Source organism: Ranitomeya variabilis, chromosome 3, assembly GCF_051348905.1.
Source record: "Ranitomeya variabilis isolate aRanVar5 chromosome 3, aRanVar5.hap1, whole genome shotgun sequence".
Classification (NCBI taxonomy): Eukaryota; Metazoa; Chordata; class Amphibia; order Anura; family Dendrobatidae; genus Ranitomeya; species Ranitomeya variabilis.
In genome coordinates this window covers 731,180,483-731,199,108 of record NC_135234.1, presented here as the reverse complement: position 1 = coordinate 731,199,108, position 18,626 = coordinate 731,180,483, and the positions used below count along the sequence as shown (strand labels likewise).

The following is an 18,626-nucleotide window of genomic DNA, read 5'->3' as shown; positions in this document are numbered from 1 at the left end:
ATAGAGGTCCTTGAGACCTCTATGGTTACTGATCGCCGGTGGCTGTGAGCGCCCCCCTGTGGTCGGCGCTCACAGCACACCTGCATTTTAGCTACATAACAGCGATCTGATGATCGCTGTTATGTAGCAGAGCCGATCGGGCTGTGCCTGCTTCTAGCCTCCCATGGAGGCTATAGAAGCATGGCAAAAGTAAAAAAAAAAAGTTTTTAAAAATGTGAAAAAAATAAAAAAAATATAAAAGTTTAAATCACCCCCCTTTCGCCCCAATCAAAATAAATCAATAAAAAAAAACCCCAACCTACACATATTTGGTATCGCCGCGTTCAGAATTGCCCGATCTATCAATAAAAAAAAAGCATTAACCTGATCGCTAAATGGCGTAATGAGAAAAAAATTCGAAACGCCAGATTTACGTTTTTTTGGTCGCCACGACATTGCATTAAAATGCAATAACGGGCGATCAAAAGAACGTATCTGCACCAAAATGCTATCATTAAAAATGCCAGCTCGGCACGCAAAAAATAAGCCCTCACCTGACCCCAGATCACGAAAAATGGAGACGCTACGAGTATCGGAAAATGGCGCAATTTTGTTTTGTTTTTTGCAAAGTTTGGAATTTTTTTTCACCACTTAGGTGAAAAATAACCTAGTCATGTTAGGTGTCTATGAACTCGTAGTGACCTGGAGAATCATAATGGCAGGTCAGTTTTAGCATTTAATGAACCTAGCAAAATAGGCAAGCAAAAAACAAGTGTGGGATTGCACTTTTTTTGCAATTTCACTGCACTTGGAATTTTTTTCCCGTTTTCTAGTACACGACATGCTAAAACCAATGATGTCGTTCAAAAGTACAACTCGTCCCGCAAAAAATAAGCCCTCACATGGCCAAATTGACGGAAAAATAAAAAAGTTATGGCTCTGGGAAGGAGGGGAGCGAAAAACGGAAAAAGCTCCGGGGGTGAAGGGGTTAATATTTGAATAAGTGATATTTTAAGCCCCTCCCCCTGTCTGAACAGGCAGGTCCACAAAATTCAACAATTGGCAATTTTGGGTCGTGCTTGTATACTTCTACCTTCATAGAGCCCTCAGCTAAGTTAGCATATGACATTCAAATTATTTCATATATCAAGACGGTGGTCAACGTAAATGTTTCGGTCCATCAGGACCTTTGGTAATGGTCTGGTGTGATGTGGTGTAATGTGAATTGGCACGCAGCCTCACATCACTAAGCACAATGCCAAGCGTCAGATGGAGTGGTGTCAAGCTGCACCATTGGACTCTGGAGCTGTGGAAAACATGGTCTTTGCAGTGGGATATCTAACTTTTCTGGCATCTGATAGATGAGTCTGTGTTTGGTGAAAGCCAGGAGAACGTTACCTGCCTGACTGCATTGTGCCCGCTGTAGTGTTTGGTAGAGGAGTAATAATGATGGACTTGTTTTTCGTGGGTCAGCCCCTTAGTTACAATGAAGGGAAATCTTAATTCTTCAGCTCAAGATATTTTGGAAAATTGTAGCTTCCGGCTTTGTGGGAACAGTTTTGGGAAGGTCCTTTTCTGTTCCCCATGACTGTGCCCAGTGCCCAAGGTCTAGAAAGACATGGAAGGGGGAGATTGATGGAAGAACATGACCGGCTACACAGACCCCGGACTTCAGCCACATCCCTAGAGCAGGGATTGTGAGCTCGGCCTTTCCTCCTACATCAGCAACTGACCTCACAAATGCTCTTCGGGATAAGGGGGGCAAAAATTCCCACAGACTCCTTCAAAATCTTAGCAAACGTTAGCCCAAAAGACCTTATGCAAGAAGGTCACACTTCATATCACATGAATAAATGTAGACTCTGGATTGGGATCCAGAATCAAGAAGAATAATTACAGAAAGCTTCTGGAGGACCTGTCCTGTCCTGTATTACGCAGACATGTCATTGATATGAATAGGCACTGTGTAATGATCAGTTTCCCCTAAGGAATGAACAATTCCTGTCAGAATTCCTCATAGATCACAGCTTAAAATGGGGGTCCCAGTAGGAGGAATCTTTGTAAACTACCTATTGCCAAGGAACCCCCTCTAAGGACTGTCCATAGCAGACCACCCATTTAAGAAATAAATTATACAGTTTTAAACATCCTGCCGGAAAATAAGGTCACAGACTTATTATTATTTTCTTGGCAAGGTCTTTCCCAGACTCTGTAGAACCGTTCACTTTGCTTCTCTTAGGCTCAGAACTCTCCGCCATGCACTTAGCCGTATCGGCCTATCTCCACTCAATAATGCATTCCCGTTATTTCCTGTCAGGAAGCGTCTGCAGTTTACTACATCAATTACTGACTGTAGATGCATGAATAAAACAATGCCCAAAATAATTGATTTCTCCACTTCATTCATTTCATATATACAGGGGCTTCTCACAAAATTAGAATATGGTCAAAAAGTTCATTTATTTCAGTTCTTCAATACAAAAAATGAAACTCATATATTATATAGAGTCATTACAAAAAGAGCGATGTATTTCAAGTGTTTATTTCTGTTAATGTTGATGATTATGGCTTACAGCCAATGAAAACCCAAAAGTCATTATCTCAGTAAATTAGAACATTTTATAACACCAGCTTGAACAAATGATTTTAAAAAATGAAATGTTGACCTACTGAAATGTATGTTCAGTAAATGCACTCAATACTTGGTCGGGGCTCCTTTTGCATCAATTACTGCACCAATGCGGCGTGGCATGGAGGCGATCAGCCTGTGGCACTGCGGAGCTGTTATGGAAGCCCAGGTTGCTTTGATAGCAGCCTTCAGCTCGTCTGCATTGTTGCGTCTGGTGTCTCATCTTCCTCTTGACAATACCCCATAGATTCTCTGTGTTTTATCAAGATCAAAGTCAGTGCAGCCGTCTACCTGGAAAGTTTAGAGCACTTCATGCTTCCCTCTGCTGACAAGGATCCAGGACATGGGCTACAAGTGTCGACATTCCTTGTGTCAAGCCACTCATGACCAAAAAACAATGCCAGAAACGTCTTACCTGGGCCAAGGAGAAAAAGAACTGGATGTTGCTCAGTGGTCCAAGGTGTTGTTTTCAGATGAAAGTACATTTTGCATTTCATTTGGAAATCAAGGTCCCAGAGTCTGGAGGAAGAGTGGAGAGACGCACAATCCAAGCTGCTTGAGGTCTAGTGTGAAGTATCCACAATCAGTGATGGTTTGGGGAGCCATGTCATCTGCTGATATAAGTACACTGTGTTTTATCAAGACCAAAGTCAGCGCAGCCGTTTAACGCAACATGTTGCATTTTGTTGCAGTCGGCGCAGCGTCAAAACGGCGCATGCATAGGCATCCACATACATTCGCATGGCCTGCGTAACCAATGGTAAAGATAGGTACGCAGGACGCATGCCGACGTAGGAGGAGCTGAATGGAAACGCTCTGCCCAACGCAAGTGTGAAACCAGCCTAACAAGTAGGTCGCCTCTCATTGTCATTGAGAAGAAGCATGCTTCTTTCTCCATTTATGAGCCACTTCTTCTCCCTCACTTCCTGATTTCATCATGTACAGACACAGCGCTGCTGCTTTCTAGTAAGTGTTTATATTACCTTACTAGAAAGCAGCTACACTGCTCAGTACTGCTGTATAATGTCCTCCATGCTGCTGCTGCTTCTGAAGCTCCTGGTAGTAGATCATGAGTCACTCATTCACTCATTTCTGTGTGTGCTGTGTATTGGAGACATCATAACAGTTATTCTCCACCCACCAGCTCAGAGACAACTGAAAATTAGACTAAAGCTTTCAGAGGGGAAACTGGTGAAAAATGCAGGATACAAGTCATATAATGGGCAATAATAGTGTTATTTCTCATGTACATAGCTTATTCTGAAAGGTTACCTGAAAAAAAACAGGTAAACTTTATAGCAGACTTAGGCAAAGTGTGGCCTGCCAGCAACATCCGGCCCAGTGGCTGTTCCAGTTGGTCCCATGGACTGAGACAGCTGAGGGGCCTAAAACAGTGTCCCACGGGCCACACCATACCTTTCTCCGCCCCTCGCTCGATATAACCGCTATCTGCATTTTCAGGATGAGGGCTCATACTGTGTATAGGAAGCTATGTGAGGGCTCATACTGTATATAGGAAGCTATGTGAGAGCTCATACTGTATATAGGAAGCCATGTCAGGGCTCATACTGTATATAGGAAGCTATGTGAGGGCTCATACTGTATATAGGAAGCTATGTGAGGGCTCATACTGTGTATAGGAAGCTATGTCAGGGCTCATACTCTATATAGAAAGCTATGTGAGGGCTCATACTGTATATAGGAAGCTATGTGAGGGCTTATACAGTATATAGGAAGCTATGTGAGGGCTCATACTGTATATAGGAAGCTATGTGAGGGCTCATACTGTATATAGGAAGCTATGTGAGAGCTCATACTGTAAGGTGGACTATGTGAGGGCTCATACTGTATGTTGAAACTATATGAAGGCTTATACTGTACATAGGTGGGCTCACACTCTACATGGGGGCTATGTGAGGGCTTATACTGTATATAGGAAGCTATGTGAGGGCTAATACTGTATATAGGAAGCTATGTCAGGGCTCATACTGTATATAGAAAGCTATGTGAGGGCTCATACTGTGTATAGGAAGCTATGTGAGGGCTTATACAGTATATAGGAAGCTATGTGAGGGCTCATACTGTATATAGGAAGCTATGTGAGGGCTCATACTGTATATAGGAAGCTACGGTATGTGAGAGCTCATACTGTAAGGTGGACTATGTGAGAGCTCATACTGTAAGGTGGACTATGTGAGGGCTCATACTGTATGTTGAAACTATGTGAAGGCTTATACTGTACATAGGTGGGCTCACACTGTACATGGAGGCTATGTGAGGGCTTATACTGTATAAAGAGGAACTATGTGAGGGCTCATACTGTATATAAGAGGACTGTGTGTGCTCATATTGTGCATAGGGGGCTGTGCGTGGGCTCATACTGCATATTGGGGGCCTCATACTATATATGGAGTCTATGTGAGGGCTTACACTGTATATAGGAAGACTATGTGGGGGCTCACACTGTATAAAGAGGACTGTGTGGTGGCTCATACTGTATATATATATACTGTATATGTGTATAGGTGTAGTGTGTGGACTCATGGTATACTGTATAGAGGGGCATTCTGAAGGCTCATATTGTATATAGGGGGCTAAACGAGAGCTCATACTGTATATAGGGGGCTGTGTGTGGGCTTAGATGGTATGTAGGGGGGTGTCATCATACTTAAGTGATACAATTAATATTAATATAAAATAATAATTGTAATATGTTAATATTAATATTGAGCAGAATTAATTTCAGCCTATTGGTTCGACCCTCCACAACAGTCACGGTCTCTAATGTGGCCCCTCGTGAAAATTAATTGTCCACCCTTGTTTTAAAGGGTTATTCAATGGAAGTCTTCAAACAGAGGCTGGACAGACATCTGTCCGAGATGGTTTAGTGAATCCTGCATTGAGCAGGGGTTGGACACATGACCTCAGAGGTCCCGTCCAAGTCTAATATTCTATGATTCTTGGGAAAAAAAAAGTTAACCCTATCCATAGGATAAGAGATAAATTGCTGATTGCTGGGGGTTTCAACACTGGGACCCCCATAGAGTCTGAGTTTGAAGCTCTGGAACCCCAATAACGGGGCTCTGTCCTAAATGGAGCATTCTTGGTCTCCGCACCATTCAGTGAAATATCCCGCTGTACTTGTCAGTCCCATAGACAATGACTGTAACTCGGAGCTGCAGAACTCCATCACTGGGTTCCCAGGGCCCAGATCACTGGATCCATGGGGGGCCCAGTTGTGCACATCTGTGATATTCCTGGCCCCCAACATGGAGCGCGATGCACATCATGGTGAATCGAGAGGGGAACCGGGCAGAGAGCGACAGTGGCAGGAAAGGTGACAGCCATGTCTAGGACTGGTCACTATAATATTTTATTATTTTATGTTTTCTATACTTTTTATTGAGTTTTAAAATTTTTCAAACAAACAAACAAACAAACATTAACAAAAAAAAAAATATATATATATATTTTTTAAGCCCTTCACAGACCTGTTCATTATGCTTTGGGGTCTGGAGAGGGTTTTTGGGACAAATTCGATTCGGGACAAATTTTATTTGGATTGAATCAAATCTACCGGCCGATGTGAGAAAGTGTTATTACCGTATTCCCTTTATCTACATAGTCAGATTGTATACGACGCAGTCTGTGCAGGCGGGGAATATTAGCAGGCTATAGGGCCACTCCCATTGCCTGTGAGAATGGTAAAACGCAGGGGTCAATATAGTTATTCATTTCCAGGAGGAATAGTAAAGGGACGTCACAATGTAGAGATCAAAGACTAAATGCGGCAGAATTGCTGTTTTATGGTAAAACATGTGAGAATCTATAGCTGCACCTCACAGGGGTCATAATTCCCACAGAGGGGAGAGGCGTACCTAGCATTGTTATCTATAGTATAGATATTGCATAAAATCTATAGAACATTATTAGTGAACGTGGTTTATGGCTTCATGATCAAAGTGCAGAGCATTACCCTGAGTGTCTGCAGAGTATACATAGAAACACATCACACAGGGTCGTACGGCGACAACCTCTGCTAAACTGAGATGTGTTCAATAACCCCATTATCTATAGATCAGCCATTAACCTTTAGATAACATAACCATATACTGGTCATTTTATGAAATTCTGTTCTTTGGTCATGTTTTCAGGGTAAAAACACTAGATTTCACAATACAAACTGCATTCATTAGTAAATAAATCACTTAGACCTGATGAGGCCAATGTACTCACTTTGTAAATCAGAGTTAAAATGTCTTTCAAAATGTGTTATTTTTAAAATTCCGATTTGATGAGAATTGTATGGGTGTGAACGTCATTTTTATTTTTAAGTCATAAATCAATAGTACACAATAGTACACATGAAAATATCTTATCAGAGAAATCTGCTTTTTTTCTCCTCTTGGACTAATCTGTACTTTCCAAAATTCTAAATTCCTTCAGTGAACACAGATTTTCCCATTATGGAGATAGGAGATGGCAGTTGGTGATTTTAAAATTCTATGGAAAAGGAAGGAAGGAGGAGCTGCAGGCTCCCTCCTGCCCCCCTCTACATAGAATCTGATAAGCATCTTCTATCTCAGTAATGTGACAATCTGTGTGGGTACTCGTTGCTTGGGTTTTCCCGAGCACGCTCGGGTGGTTTCCGAGTATTTTTTAGTGCTCGGAGATTTAGTTTTCATCACGGCAGCTGAATGATTTACAGCTACTAGCCAGCCTGAGTACATGTGGGGGTCGCCTGGTTGCTAGGGAATCCCCACATGTAATCAAGCTGGCTAGCAGCTGTAAATCATTCAGCTACGGTGATGAAAACTAAATCTCCGAACACTAACAAATACTCGGAGAACACCTGAGCGTGATCGGGAAAACCCGAGCAACGAGTATATTCGCTCATCACTAATCCTAATGAATTGGGGGGTGGGAAAAAACGTTATCAGGGTTTTATAATGAATTGGAGGTTGGAGAACTCGAATCGCTGTACGTTCCCCAGCGGTATCGCTTCTTTCTCCTTCATCGGGAAAATTCAAAATTACACAGGCACGTGCTGCTTGCTGACGTCATCTAAGCTCAGGATGGATTCCTGCATCTCCGCTGCCATTTTCTACTAAAGACATGCTGCCTTTGATGAGGGCAATCTGACCATGGGCCCCTCGCAGCTTCGGGCTCTTAGTCACTGGCCGATTGTCCTCTTTATTAACCGCCCTGCATGTGCCCTTGTTAACCTCCGGGCTCCGGTGCAGCGGCATCAGCTATATGTCCACCGCTGCCATATCCACATTTGAATGACCAGTGGCCGTTCCAATACAATTATACATGTATTAAGTATCCTTTAGACAGATCATATACAGTTGAGCAAAAACAATTTGCAAGACGCTGATCCAGCAGCCAGGTCGGTAGTCCAGCGTAGCTGGACAAGAGACCTGTGAATCTCGTTCTATAGGATGTAATGTGGAGTAAATTTACATGGGTTTCCTACGGCTTTTCTGTTTCCTCCCACACTCCCATACTGAAAGGAGAGCCCCAATGGGGACAGCGATGATGTCTTTAATTGCCTGTGGAAATTAATGGCGCTATATAAGTAAGTAAAATACATAAGTAAATCGATAGGCCTGTCTAAAAAGAAATGTCTTTAGGTCACACTTAAAACTGTGAAAACTGGGAATTAATCAGATTGCCTTAGGTAGTGTATCCAGGGAACTGGTGCAGCACAAGAAAAGTCTCTGAGACGGGACAGGGCGGCTCAGTCATAGATCATTAGCGGAATGGAGATCACGGGGAGATTCTTTATCCTAATTAAGGTATGAACCATAATCTAATGTCACCTCATGGAAATTTTTCTAATCTTTTTGTAGGTAAAGGAATCGTCCTGCTGGTACCGGAGCCCATCATAAACGCGACAGTGACCCAAAATGTCCTCCTTTCTGTTGAATACGCAACTAACGGAACCCCGTGGATACAATGGCAATACATGTCGAGCTGGAAGGCGCAGTGTATCATTGAGTGGAAGGTGAACTCTTACGTTAATGTTTCCGCCAGCTATGCCGGTCGGGTTCACAGGTTTGACAACGGCTCCATACAACTTCAGAATGTGGAAGTGAGAGACACTGGTTTCTATATGATCACAGTGAGTGATGACTTTGGAAGTACCAAGCAGAGCACAATTATCCTCAATGTTCATGGTAGAAATTCTCTCCTCCTCTCTTGGCGTTTTCTTAGCTCATTTTTTCTTTTTTTAAGCTTCCGCCGTTTTCTTCATGACTGTTTCTCGTTTCAGAAATCCGCTATGAAGAGTTCTACTTCGTGGCTGTGTTCATTGCCTTTCTAGCTGCCGGATCGGCCGTGTTAGTCTGCCTCATGTGGGTCTGCAACAAATGTATTAACATCGCCCAGAGGAGAAAGCAGCATCGGAGAGGTAATTATGCCCCCAAATCCGTACATTACTAGTTGCGTTGGCATGGGCAAGGAAGCACTAAGGATAGCGGATGCAGGAGGTGGAAGCCGCGGCACCGTACATTTTCTTGTGACCGTGTCCGGCTCACTGCAGATCTCTTTCAGATGCATGGAACATCTTCAGTACCAGGGACAGCCACCATCCAAGGTGCATCCGCCTTGTTAACAAGAGCCATTCATATCAGTTGATCAGGGTAGGGGTGAGGACTTCTACAAGACAGACTCCTTTAAAGGACTTATCTAATACCCCTTTTAAATTAAATAGTCTCGCATGAAAATATAAAACAAACCAAAACCATATACACAGGGTGGGCTGTTTATAAAGTTGCATCCAAAATGGCCGACTTCAAAATGGCCGCCATGGTCACCACCTATCTTGAAAAGTTTTCCCCCTCCCATATACAAATGTGCCAGAAACAGGAAGTTAATATCACCAACCATTCCCATTTTATTTAAGTGTATCCATATAAATGGCCCACCCTGTATATTCATTCCAGCGACATTATGCCACGTGAGCCCAGAAGCCAATCAGCGGCCATTATCGGGGTGCTGCGCTCAATCACTGCTACTTGTCCAACATTCATCCAAGGACCACGTGAGCCCTGCATTCTAAAGCGTCCACTATTGGACTGCTGCGAACTCTCACTTCTGCAGGGCTCACATCCCTTAACAATGCCATGAAAATGATGGTGCCAACATTGCTGGTAGGTGAGTATATGTTATTTTTCTTATTTTACAGCGTGGACTACTTCATTTAAAAAGGGGTTATCCAGATAGTGGACAATCCCTATAAATAAGATCATCTATTTTTTTAGGAAAGAGTTAATTTCCAGTTTTTAAGGAGTTTTTCAAATCAGCCATACAGTTCCAGACATAGGGGCCTTTTTATTTAGTGCTGATTTGTAGCGTTTTTAAGAAGATGGCGTGCCTCACAGGGTAATTATGCAAAGCACATAAAAACACGCCCCAGAGGATCTTTTGAATCACGCCCTGTCACGGGTTCCTTCTCCAGTATCACACAATCAACAGAGCGAGAGATGAGTGAAAAGATCCAAGAACCTTTATTTATGCAAAAATACAAAAGGTCCATATATACGATCCACCACACTGAGGATACACTAGTCCAGAACACGAATGCAGTTCAGTAACAGGATAAAAGTCCAACAATCCAGCAGACAGAGGATAGCTGTTGTGAATTTGCTTTTTGCTCCCTCTAGTGGTTACTAGTTTTTTGACTCTGGTTTTTCTGTCATTCCTTTTATCCGCACCTGGGTCGTTAGTTAGGGGTGTTGCTATATAAGCTCCCTGGACCTTCAGTTCCATGCCTGGCAACGTAGTTATCAGAGCTAGTCTGCTGTGCTCTTGTCTACTGATCCTGGTTCCAGTTATATCAGCTAAGTCTGCCTTTTGCTTTTTGCTATTTGTTTTGGTTTTGTATTTTTGTCCAGCTTGTTCCAAATCTATATCCTGACCTTTGCTGGAAGCTCTAGGGGGCTGGTGTTCTCCCCCCGGACCGTTAGACGGTTCGGGGGTTCTTGAATTTCCAGTGTGGATTTTGATAGGGTTTTTGTTGACCATATAAGTTACCTTTCTTTATTCTGCTATCAGTAAGCGGGCCTCTCTGTGCTAAACCTGGTTCATTTCTGTGTTTGTCATTTCCTCTTACCTCACCGTCATTATTTGTGGGGGGCTTCTATCCAGCTTTGGGGTCCCCTTCTCTGGAGGCAAGAAAGGTCTTTGTTTTCCTCTACTAGGGGTAGCTAGATTCTCCGGCTGGCGCGTGTCATCTAGAATCAACGTAGGAATGATCCCCGGCTACTTCTAGTGTTGGCGTTAGGAGTAGATATATGGTCAACCCAGTTACCACTGCCCTATGAGCTGGATTTTTGTATTCTGCAGACTTCCACGTTCCTCTGAGACCCTCGCCATTGGGGTCATAACAGTTTGCCAGGCCCGTATTAAATGTTTAATGCATTGCAGAAGAGGGATTATAAGAAAGAAGATTCTGAGTTTTTTTTTTTTTTTTCTCCTTCCCCTTTACCTCAGAGTGGCTATGCTTGCTGCAGACATGAATGTCCAGACCTTGATTACAAGTGTGGACCAGCTGGCTACTCGTGTGCAGGGCATACAAGACTATGTTATCAGAAATCCTAGGTCAGAACCTAAAATACCGATTCCTGAACTGTTTTCCGGAGACAGGTTTAAGTTTAGGAATTTCGTGAATAATTGTAAATTGTTTTTGTCCCTGAGACCCTGTTCATCAGGAGATTCTGCTCAGCAAGTAAAAATTGTTATTTTGTTCTTACGGGGCGACCCTCAGGATTGGGCTTTTTCGCTGGCGCCAGGAGATCCGGCATTGGCCGATCTTGATGCGTTTTTTCTGGCGCTCGGTTTACTTTATGAGGAACCCAATCTTGAGATTCAGGCAGAAAAGGCCTTGCTGGCTATGTCTCAGGGGCAGGACGAGGCTGAAGTGTATTGCCAAAAATTTCGGAAATGGTCCGTGCTGACACATTGGAACGAGTGTGCACTGGCCGCTAATTTTAGAAATGGCCTTTCTGAAGCCATTAAGAATGTTATGGTGGGTTTTCCCATTCCCACAGGTCTGAATGATACTATGGCACTGGCTATTCAAATTGACCGGCGGTTGCGGGAGCGCAAAACCGCAAATTCCCTCATGGTGTTGTCTGAACAGACACCTAATTCGGTGCAATGTGATAGAAAAACCGCAAATTCCCTCATGGTGTTGTCTGAACAGACACCTGATTTAATGCAATGTGATAGAATCCTGACTAGAAATGAGCGGAAAATTCATAGACGCCGGAATGGCTTGTGCTACTACTGTGGTGATTCTACACATGTTATCTCAGCATGCTCTAAACGTATAGCTAAGGTTGTTAGTCCTGTCACCGTTGGTAATTTGCAACCTAAATTTATTCTGTCTGTAACTTTGATTTGCTCACTGTCATCTTATCCTGTCATGGCGTTTGTAGATTCAGGTGCTGCCCTGAGTCTCATGGATCTCTCATTTGCTAAGCGCTGTGGATTTACTCTTGAACCATTAGAAAATCCTATTCCTCTTAGGGGTATTGATGCTACACCATTGGCAGCAAATAAACCGCAGTATTGGACTCAGGTTACCATGTGCATGACTCCTGAACACCGCGAGGTGATACGTTTCCTGGTTTTACATAAAATGCATGATTTGGTCGTTTTAGGGCTGCCATGGTTACAGACCCATAATCCAGTCCTGGACTGGAAGGCTATGTCAGTCTCAAGTTGGGGCTGTCGTGGTATTCATGAGGATTCCCTGCCTGTGTCTATTGCTTCTTCTACGCCTTCGGAAGTTCCGGAGTATTTGTCTGATTATCAGGATGTCTTCAGTGAGTCTGAGTCCAGTGCACTGCCTCCTCATAGGGACTGTGACTGTGCTATAGATTTGATCCCAGGCAGTAAATTTCCTAAGGGAAGACTGTTTAATCTGTCGGTACCTGAACATACCGCTATGCGTTCATATATCAAGGAGTCTCTGGAAAAAGGACATATTCGTCCGTCTTCTTCCCCTCTTGGTGCGGGATTCTTTTTTGTGGCAAAAAAGGACGGATCTTTGAGACCTTGTATTGATTATCGGCTTTTAAATAAGATCACTGTCAAATTTCAGTATCCTTTACCGCTGTTGTCTGACTTGTTTGCCCGGATTAAGGGTGCCAAGTGGTTCACCAAGATAGACCATCGTGGTGCGTACAACCTTGTGCGCATTAAGCAAGGTGATGAATGGAAAACCGCATTCAATACGCCCGAAGGTCATTTTGAGTACTTGGTGATGCCTTTTGGGCTCTCCAATGCGCCTTCAGTTTTTCAGTCCTTTATGCATGACATTTTCCGGAAGTATCTGGATAAATTTTTGATTGTTTATCTGGATGATATTTTGGTTTTTTTTGATAATTGGGATTCGCATGTGGAGCAGGTCAGGTTGGTCTTTAAAATTTTGCGTGAAAATTCTTTGTTTGTCAAGGGCTCAAAGTGTCTCTTTGGTGTACAGAAGGTTCCCTTTTTGGGGTTCATTTTTTCCCCTTCTGCTGTGGAGATGGACCCAGTCAAGGTCCGAGCTATTCTTGATTGGACTCAGCCCTCGTCAGTTAAGAGTCTTCAGAAGTTCTTGGGCTTCGCTAACTTCTACCGTCGTTTTATCGCTAATTTTTCTAGCATTGTGAAACCTTTGACGGATATGACCAAGAAGGGCTCCGATGTAGCTAACTGGGCTCCTGCTGCCGTGGAGGCTTTCCAGGAGTTGAAACGCCGGTTTACTTCGGCGCCTGTTTTGTGCCAGCCTGACGTCTCACTTCCCTTTCAGGTTGAGGTGGATGCTTCGGAGATTGGGGCAGGGGCCGTTTTGTCGCAGAGAGGCCCTGGTTGCTCTGTTATGAAACCTTGTGCCTTTTTCTCTAGGAAGTTTTCGCCTGCCGAGCGAAATTATGATGTGGGCAATCGGGAGTTGTTGGCCATGAAATGGGCATTTGAGGAGTGGCGTCATTGGCTCGAGGGTGCTAAGCATCGTGTGGTGGTCTTGACTGATCACAAAAATCTGATGTATCTCGAGTCTGCTAAACGCCTTAATCCGAGACAGGCCCGCTGGTCATTGTTTTTCTCCCGCTTTGATTTTGTTGTCTCGTATTTACCAGGTTCAAAGAATGTGAAGGCCGATGCTCTTTCTAGGAGCTTTGTGCCTGATGCTCCTGGAGTCGCTGATCCTGTTGGTATTCTTAAAGATGGAGTTATCTTGTCAGCTATTTCTCCGGATCTGCGACGTGTGTTGCAGAGATTTCAGGCTGATAGGCCTGAGTCTTGTCCACCTGACAGACTGTTTGTCCCGGATAAGTGGACCAGCAGAGTCATTTCCGAGGTTCATTCCTCGGTGTTGGCAGGTCACCCGGGAATTTTTGGCACCAGAGATCTGGTGGCCAGGTCCTTTTGGTGGCCTTCCTTGTCAAGGGATGTGCGGTCATTTGTGCAGTCCTGTGGGACTTGTGCTCGAGCTAAGCCTTGCTGTTCTTGTGCCAGCGGTTTGCTCTTGCCCTTGCCTGTCCCGAAGAGACCTTGGACACATATCTCCATGGATTTCATTTCTGATCTTCCGCTATCTCAGGGCATGTCCGTTATCTGGGTGATATGTGATCGCTTCTCCAAGATGGTCCATTTGGTTCCTTTGCCTAAGCTGCCTTCCTCTTCCGATCTGGTTCCTGTGTTTTTCCAGAACGTGGTTCGTTTGCACGGCATCCCTGAGATTATTGTGTCAGACAGAGGATCCCAGTTCGTTTCCAGGTTCTGGCGATCCTTTTGTAGTAGGATGGGCATTGATTTGTCGTTTTCGTCTGCTTTCCATCCTCAGACTAATGGACAGACGGAGCGAACCAATCAGACTTTGGAGGCTTATTTGAGGTGTTTTGTCTCTGCTGATCAGGACGATTGGGTGACATTCTTGCCGTTGGCTGAGTTTGCCCTTAATAATCGGGCTAGTTCCGCCACCTTGGTTTCGCCTTTTTTCTGCAACTCTGGTTTCCATCCTCGCTTTTCTTCGGGTCATGTGGAGCCTTCTGACTGTCCTGGGGTGGATTCTGTGGTGGATAGGTTGCAGCAGATCTGGAATCATGTGGTGGACAACTTGAAGTTGTCACAGGAGAAGGCTCAGCGCTTTGCCAACCGCCGCCGCGGTGTGGGTCCCCGACTACGCGTTGGGGATTTGGTGTGGCTTTCTTCCCGCTTTGTTCCTATGAAGGTCTCCTCTCCCAAATTTAAACCTCGTTTTATTGGGCCTTACAAGATATTGGAAATCCTTAATCCTGTATCTTTTCGTCTGGATCTTCCTGTGTCGTTTGCTATTCACAATGTATTTCATAGGTCCTTGTTGCGGCGGTACATTGTGCCTGTAGTTCCTTCTGCTGAGCCTCCTGCTCCGGTGTTGGTTGAGGGCGAGTTGGAGTACGTGGTGGAGAAGATCTTGGATTCTCGCCTCTCCAGGCGGAGGCTTCAGTACCTGGTCAAGTGGAAGGGCTATGGTCAGGAGGATAATTCCTGGGTGGTCGCCTCTAATGTTCATGCGGCCGATTTAGTTCGTGCCTTTCATGCCGCTCATCCTGATCGCCCTGGTGGTCGTGGTGAGGGTTCGGTGACCCCTCACTAAGGGGGGGGGGTACTGTTGTGAATTTGCTTTTTGCTCCCTCTAGTGGTTACTAGTTTTTTGACTCTGGTTTTTCTGTCATTCCTTTTATCCGCACCTGGGTCGTTAGTTAGGGGTGTTGCTATATAAGCTCCCTGGACCTTCAGTTCCATGCCTGGCAACGTAGTTATCAGAGCTAGTCTGCTGTGCTCTTGTCTACTGATCCTGGTTCCAGTTATATCAGCTAAGTCTGCCTTTTGCTTTTTGCTATTTGTTTTGGTTTTGTATTTTTGTCCAGCTTGTTCCAAATCTATATCCTGACCTTTGCTGGAAGCTCTAGGGGGCTGGTGTTCTCCCCCCGGACCGTTAGACGGTTCGGGGGTTCTTGAATTTCCAGTGTGGATTTTGATAGGGTTTTTGTTGACCATATAAGTTACCTTTCTTTATTCTGCTATCAGTAAGCGGGCCTCTCTGTGCTAAACCTGGTTCATTTCTGTGTTTGTCATTTCCTCTTACCTCACCGTCATTATTTGTGGGGGGCTTCTATCCAGCTTTGGGGTCCCCTTCTCTGGAGGCAAGAAAGGTCTTTGTTTTCCTCTACTAGGGGTAGCTAGATTCTCCGGCTGGCGCGTGTCATCTAGAATCAACGTAGGAATGATCCCCGGCTACTTCTAGTGTTGGCGTTAGGAGTAGATATATGGTCAACCCAGTTACCACTGCCCTATGAGCTGGATTTTTGTATTCTGCAGACTTCCACGTTCCTCTGAGACCCTCGCCATTGGGGTCATAACAGATAGCATAGTCCATATACTCTTCTTTCTCTCTGATATGCTCTTCACATCATGGTTCCACACAGGATCTGATCTCTGTCTCAAGTCCCTGATGTTTAAAAATCCCTCTCCTCATTCACAGATTAGGGGGGTGGGTTGCAGGGGCTCATTGTTTCAACAAGCTAGGTCAACATGTCATTAGCATTAGCAAACAACATTATTCACTGACCCTGTGGAGAGATAACAATACAGAACTGTGGGGAGAATATCAGATGGCAAATAACAACTCATCCGATAAGAGAACATCATGAAAATAAGTAAAATAGAAATATACACAAAAATGATCCCCACATAGTATATCACACCATCACACGCCCCTTTGTAAAAGACCATAAAAATTAGTGCTACATAAAAAGCCCCATAACTCCGTAGCTGTATGGTGCATTTTAAAAAAAAAATCTGAGTACTCAAAGGAGCAGCGGGAATAGAATAAGAACAAAGACTGGCCGCCTGGTGACAAATTTTCTTTAAAGACAGTATCTATTCTGCAGTTTCTGCATGTTGGTTTCCAGATTGGTGCTCAGGAGTCAGACTACCCTGTCACCTGGAGGAGATGGCAAATTTCTCGACTGTCAGCTAACCTCCAAAATCTCCAGAAACAAGGATTTCTGGGAGGTTTCCCGCTCCAGACGCCACCAACATCCAATAGTGCCCTTGAGGGCTGCCAAAGCGAAAAGTGTTCTAATTTCAATTTATAAGGTCACATGTCATATCCAATCCCGTCTCTCCATCCTCATGTATGCTTCGCCGCACACCATAAATTTATCTAATTCATGCAATAAAGAACAGTGAAGATTTCTCAAAGCTGCCTAAAGTAAAACTGTATTTGTTGCCCATAGCAACCAATCACAGTGCAGCTTACATCTTAGCAGAGCTGTTTAAAAAATGAAAGCTGAGCTCTGATTGGTTGTGCTGGGCAACAGAGATTTTCTTTTAGACAGTTTTGATCATTTTTGAGGCTCACTTGGGGATATTTATGAAATTCTGACTATGTCCAGACAAACGTCGCCATTGCTGGACCAGTCACATCTGAAAATTGTGAACGTGACTGGGTTCGTGTGTATGTAAATATGCCTCGCGTGTAAAATGAACACGGCTAGTGCTTGCCGCTAAGAAGTCCGTCTGTAGAATTACTTATGTGCGCTAGCACATAGGATACCATTGTGCTATCTGTGTGCACCTGGACAACGCATTGAATGAAGATACATTTCTGTGAGTATAGCCTTTCTAAAAGAAAAATTGTCTTTCTTGCTCATAGCAACCAATCATAGAGCAGCTTTTATTTCATATCCTGACATTCAAAAATGAAAGCTGTGCTGTGATTGGCTACTAAAGGCAACAAATGCAGTTTTTCTGTATACAGTACAGACCAAAAGTTTGGACACACCTTCTCATTTAAAGATTTTTCTGTATTTTCATGACTATGAAAATTGTTCATTCACACTGAAGGCGTCAAAACTATGAATTAAAACGTGGAATTATATACTTAGCAAAAAAGTGTGAAACAACTGAAATTATGTCTTACTGTATATTCTAGGTTCTTCAAAGTAGCCACCTTTTGCTTTGATGACTGCTTTGCACACTCTTGGCATTCTCTTGATGAGCTTCAAGAGGTAAAATATTTTTGAGCTTCAAGAGGTAGTCACCGGGAATGGTTACACAGCTGATAGTCCTACTAAATAGACTGTTAGAATTTGTATTATGGCAAGAAAAAAGCAGCTAAGTAATGAAAAACGAGTGGCCATCATTACTTTAAGAAATGAACGTGAGTCAGTCTGAAAACTTGGGAAAACTGTGAAAGTGTCCCCAAGTGCAGTGGCAAAAACCATCAAGCGCTACAAAAAACTGGCTCACATGAGGACCGCCCCAGGAAAGGAAGACCAAGAGTCACCTCTGCTTCTGAGGATAAGTTTATCCGAGTCACCAGCCTCAGAAATCGCAGGTTAACAGCAGCTCAGATTAGAGACCAGTAGAAATCCGTGCTTTGGTGTGATGAGTCAAAATTTGAGATCTTTGGTTCCAACCACCGTGTCTTTGTGCGATGCAGAAAAAGTGAACGGATGGACTCTACATGCCTGGTCCCACCGTGAAGCATGGAGGAGAAGGTGTGATGGTGTGGGGGGGCTTTGCTGGTGACACTATTGGGGATTTATTCAAAATTGAAGGCATACTGAACCAGCATGGCTACCACAGCATCTTGCAGCGGCATGCTATTCCATCTGGTTTGCGTCTAGTTGGACCATCATTTATTTTTCAACAGGACAATGACCCCAAACACACCTCCATGCTGTGTAAGGGCTATTTGACCAAGAAGGAGAGTGATGAGGTGCTACGCCAGATGACCTGGCCTCCACAGTCACCAGACCTGAACCCAATCGAGATGGTTTGGGGTGAGCTGGACCGCAGAGTGAAGGCAAAAGGGCCAACAAGTGCTAAGCATCTCTGGGAACTCCTTCAAGATTGTTTGAAGACCATGTCCGGTGACTACCTCTTGAAGCTCATCAAGAGAATGCCAAGAGTGTGCAAAGCAGTCATTAAAACAAAAGGTGGCTACTTTGAAGAATCTAGAATATAAGAC

At 44.0% G+C, this 18,626-nt stretch overlaps 1 protein-coding gene across 1 annotated transcript in view; it reads left to right on the top strand.

Moving 5' to 3' along the window:
• Positions 1 to 18,626, top strand: part of VSTM5 (V-set and transmembrane domain containing 5) — a 34,703-nt gene that overhangs the window by 14,040 nt on the left and 2,037 nt on the right. The window contains exons 2-3 of the mRNA XM_077298430.1: positions 8,464 to 8,790; positions 8,886 to 9,023. Coding sequence (XP_077154545.1) covers positions 8,464 to 8,790; positions 8,886 to 9,023 — 465 coding nt within the window. The remainder of the gene's footprint in view (positions 1 to 8,463; positions 8,791 to 8,885; positions 9,024 to 18,626) is intronic.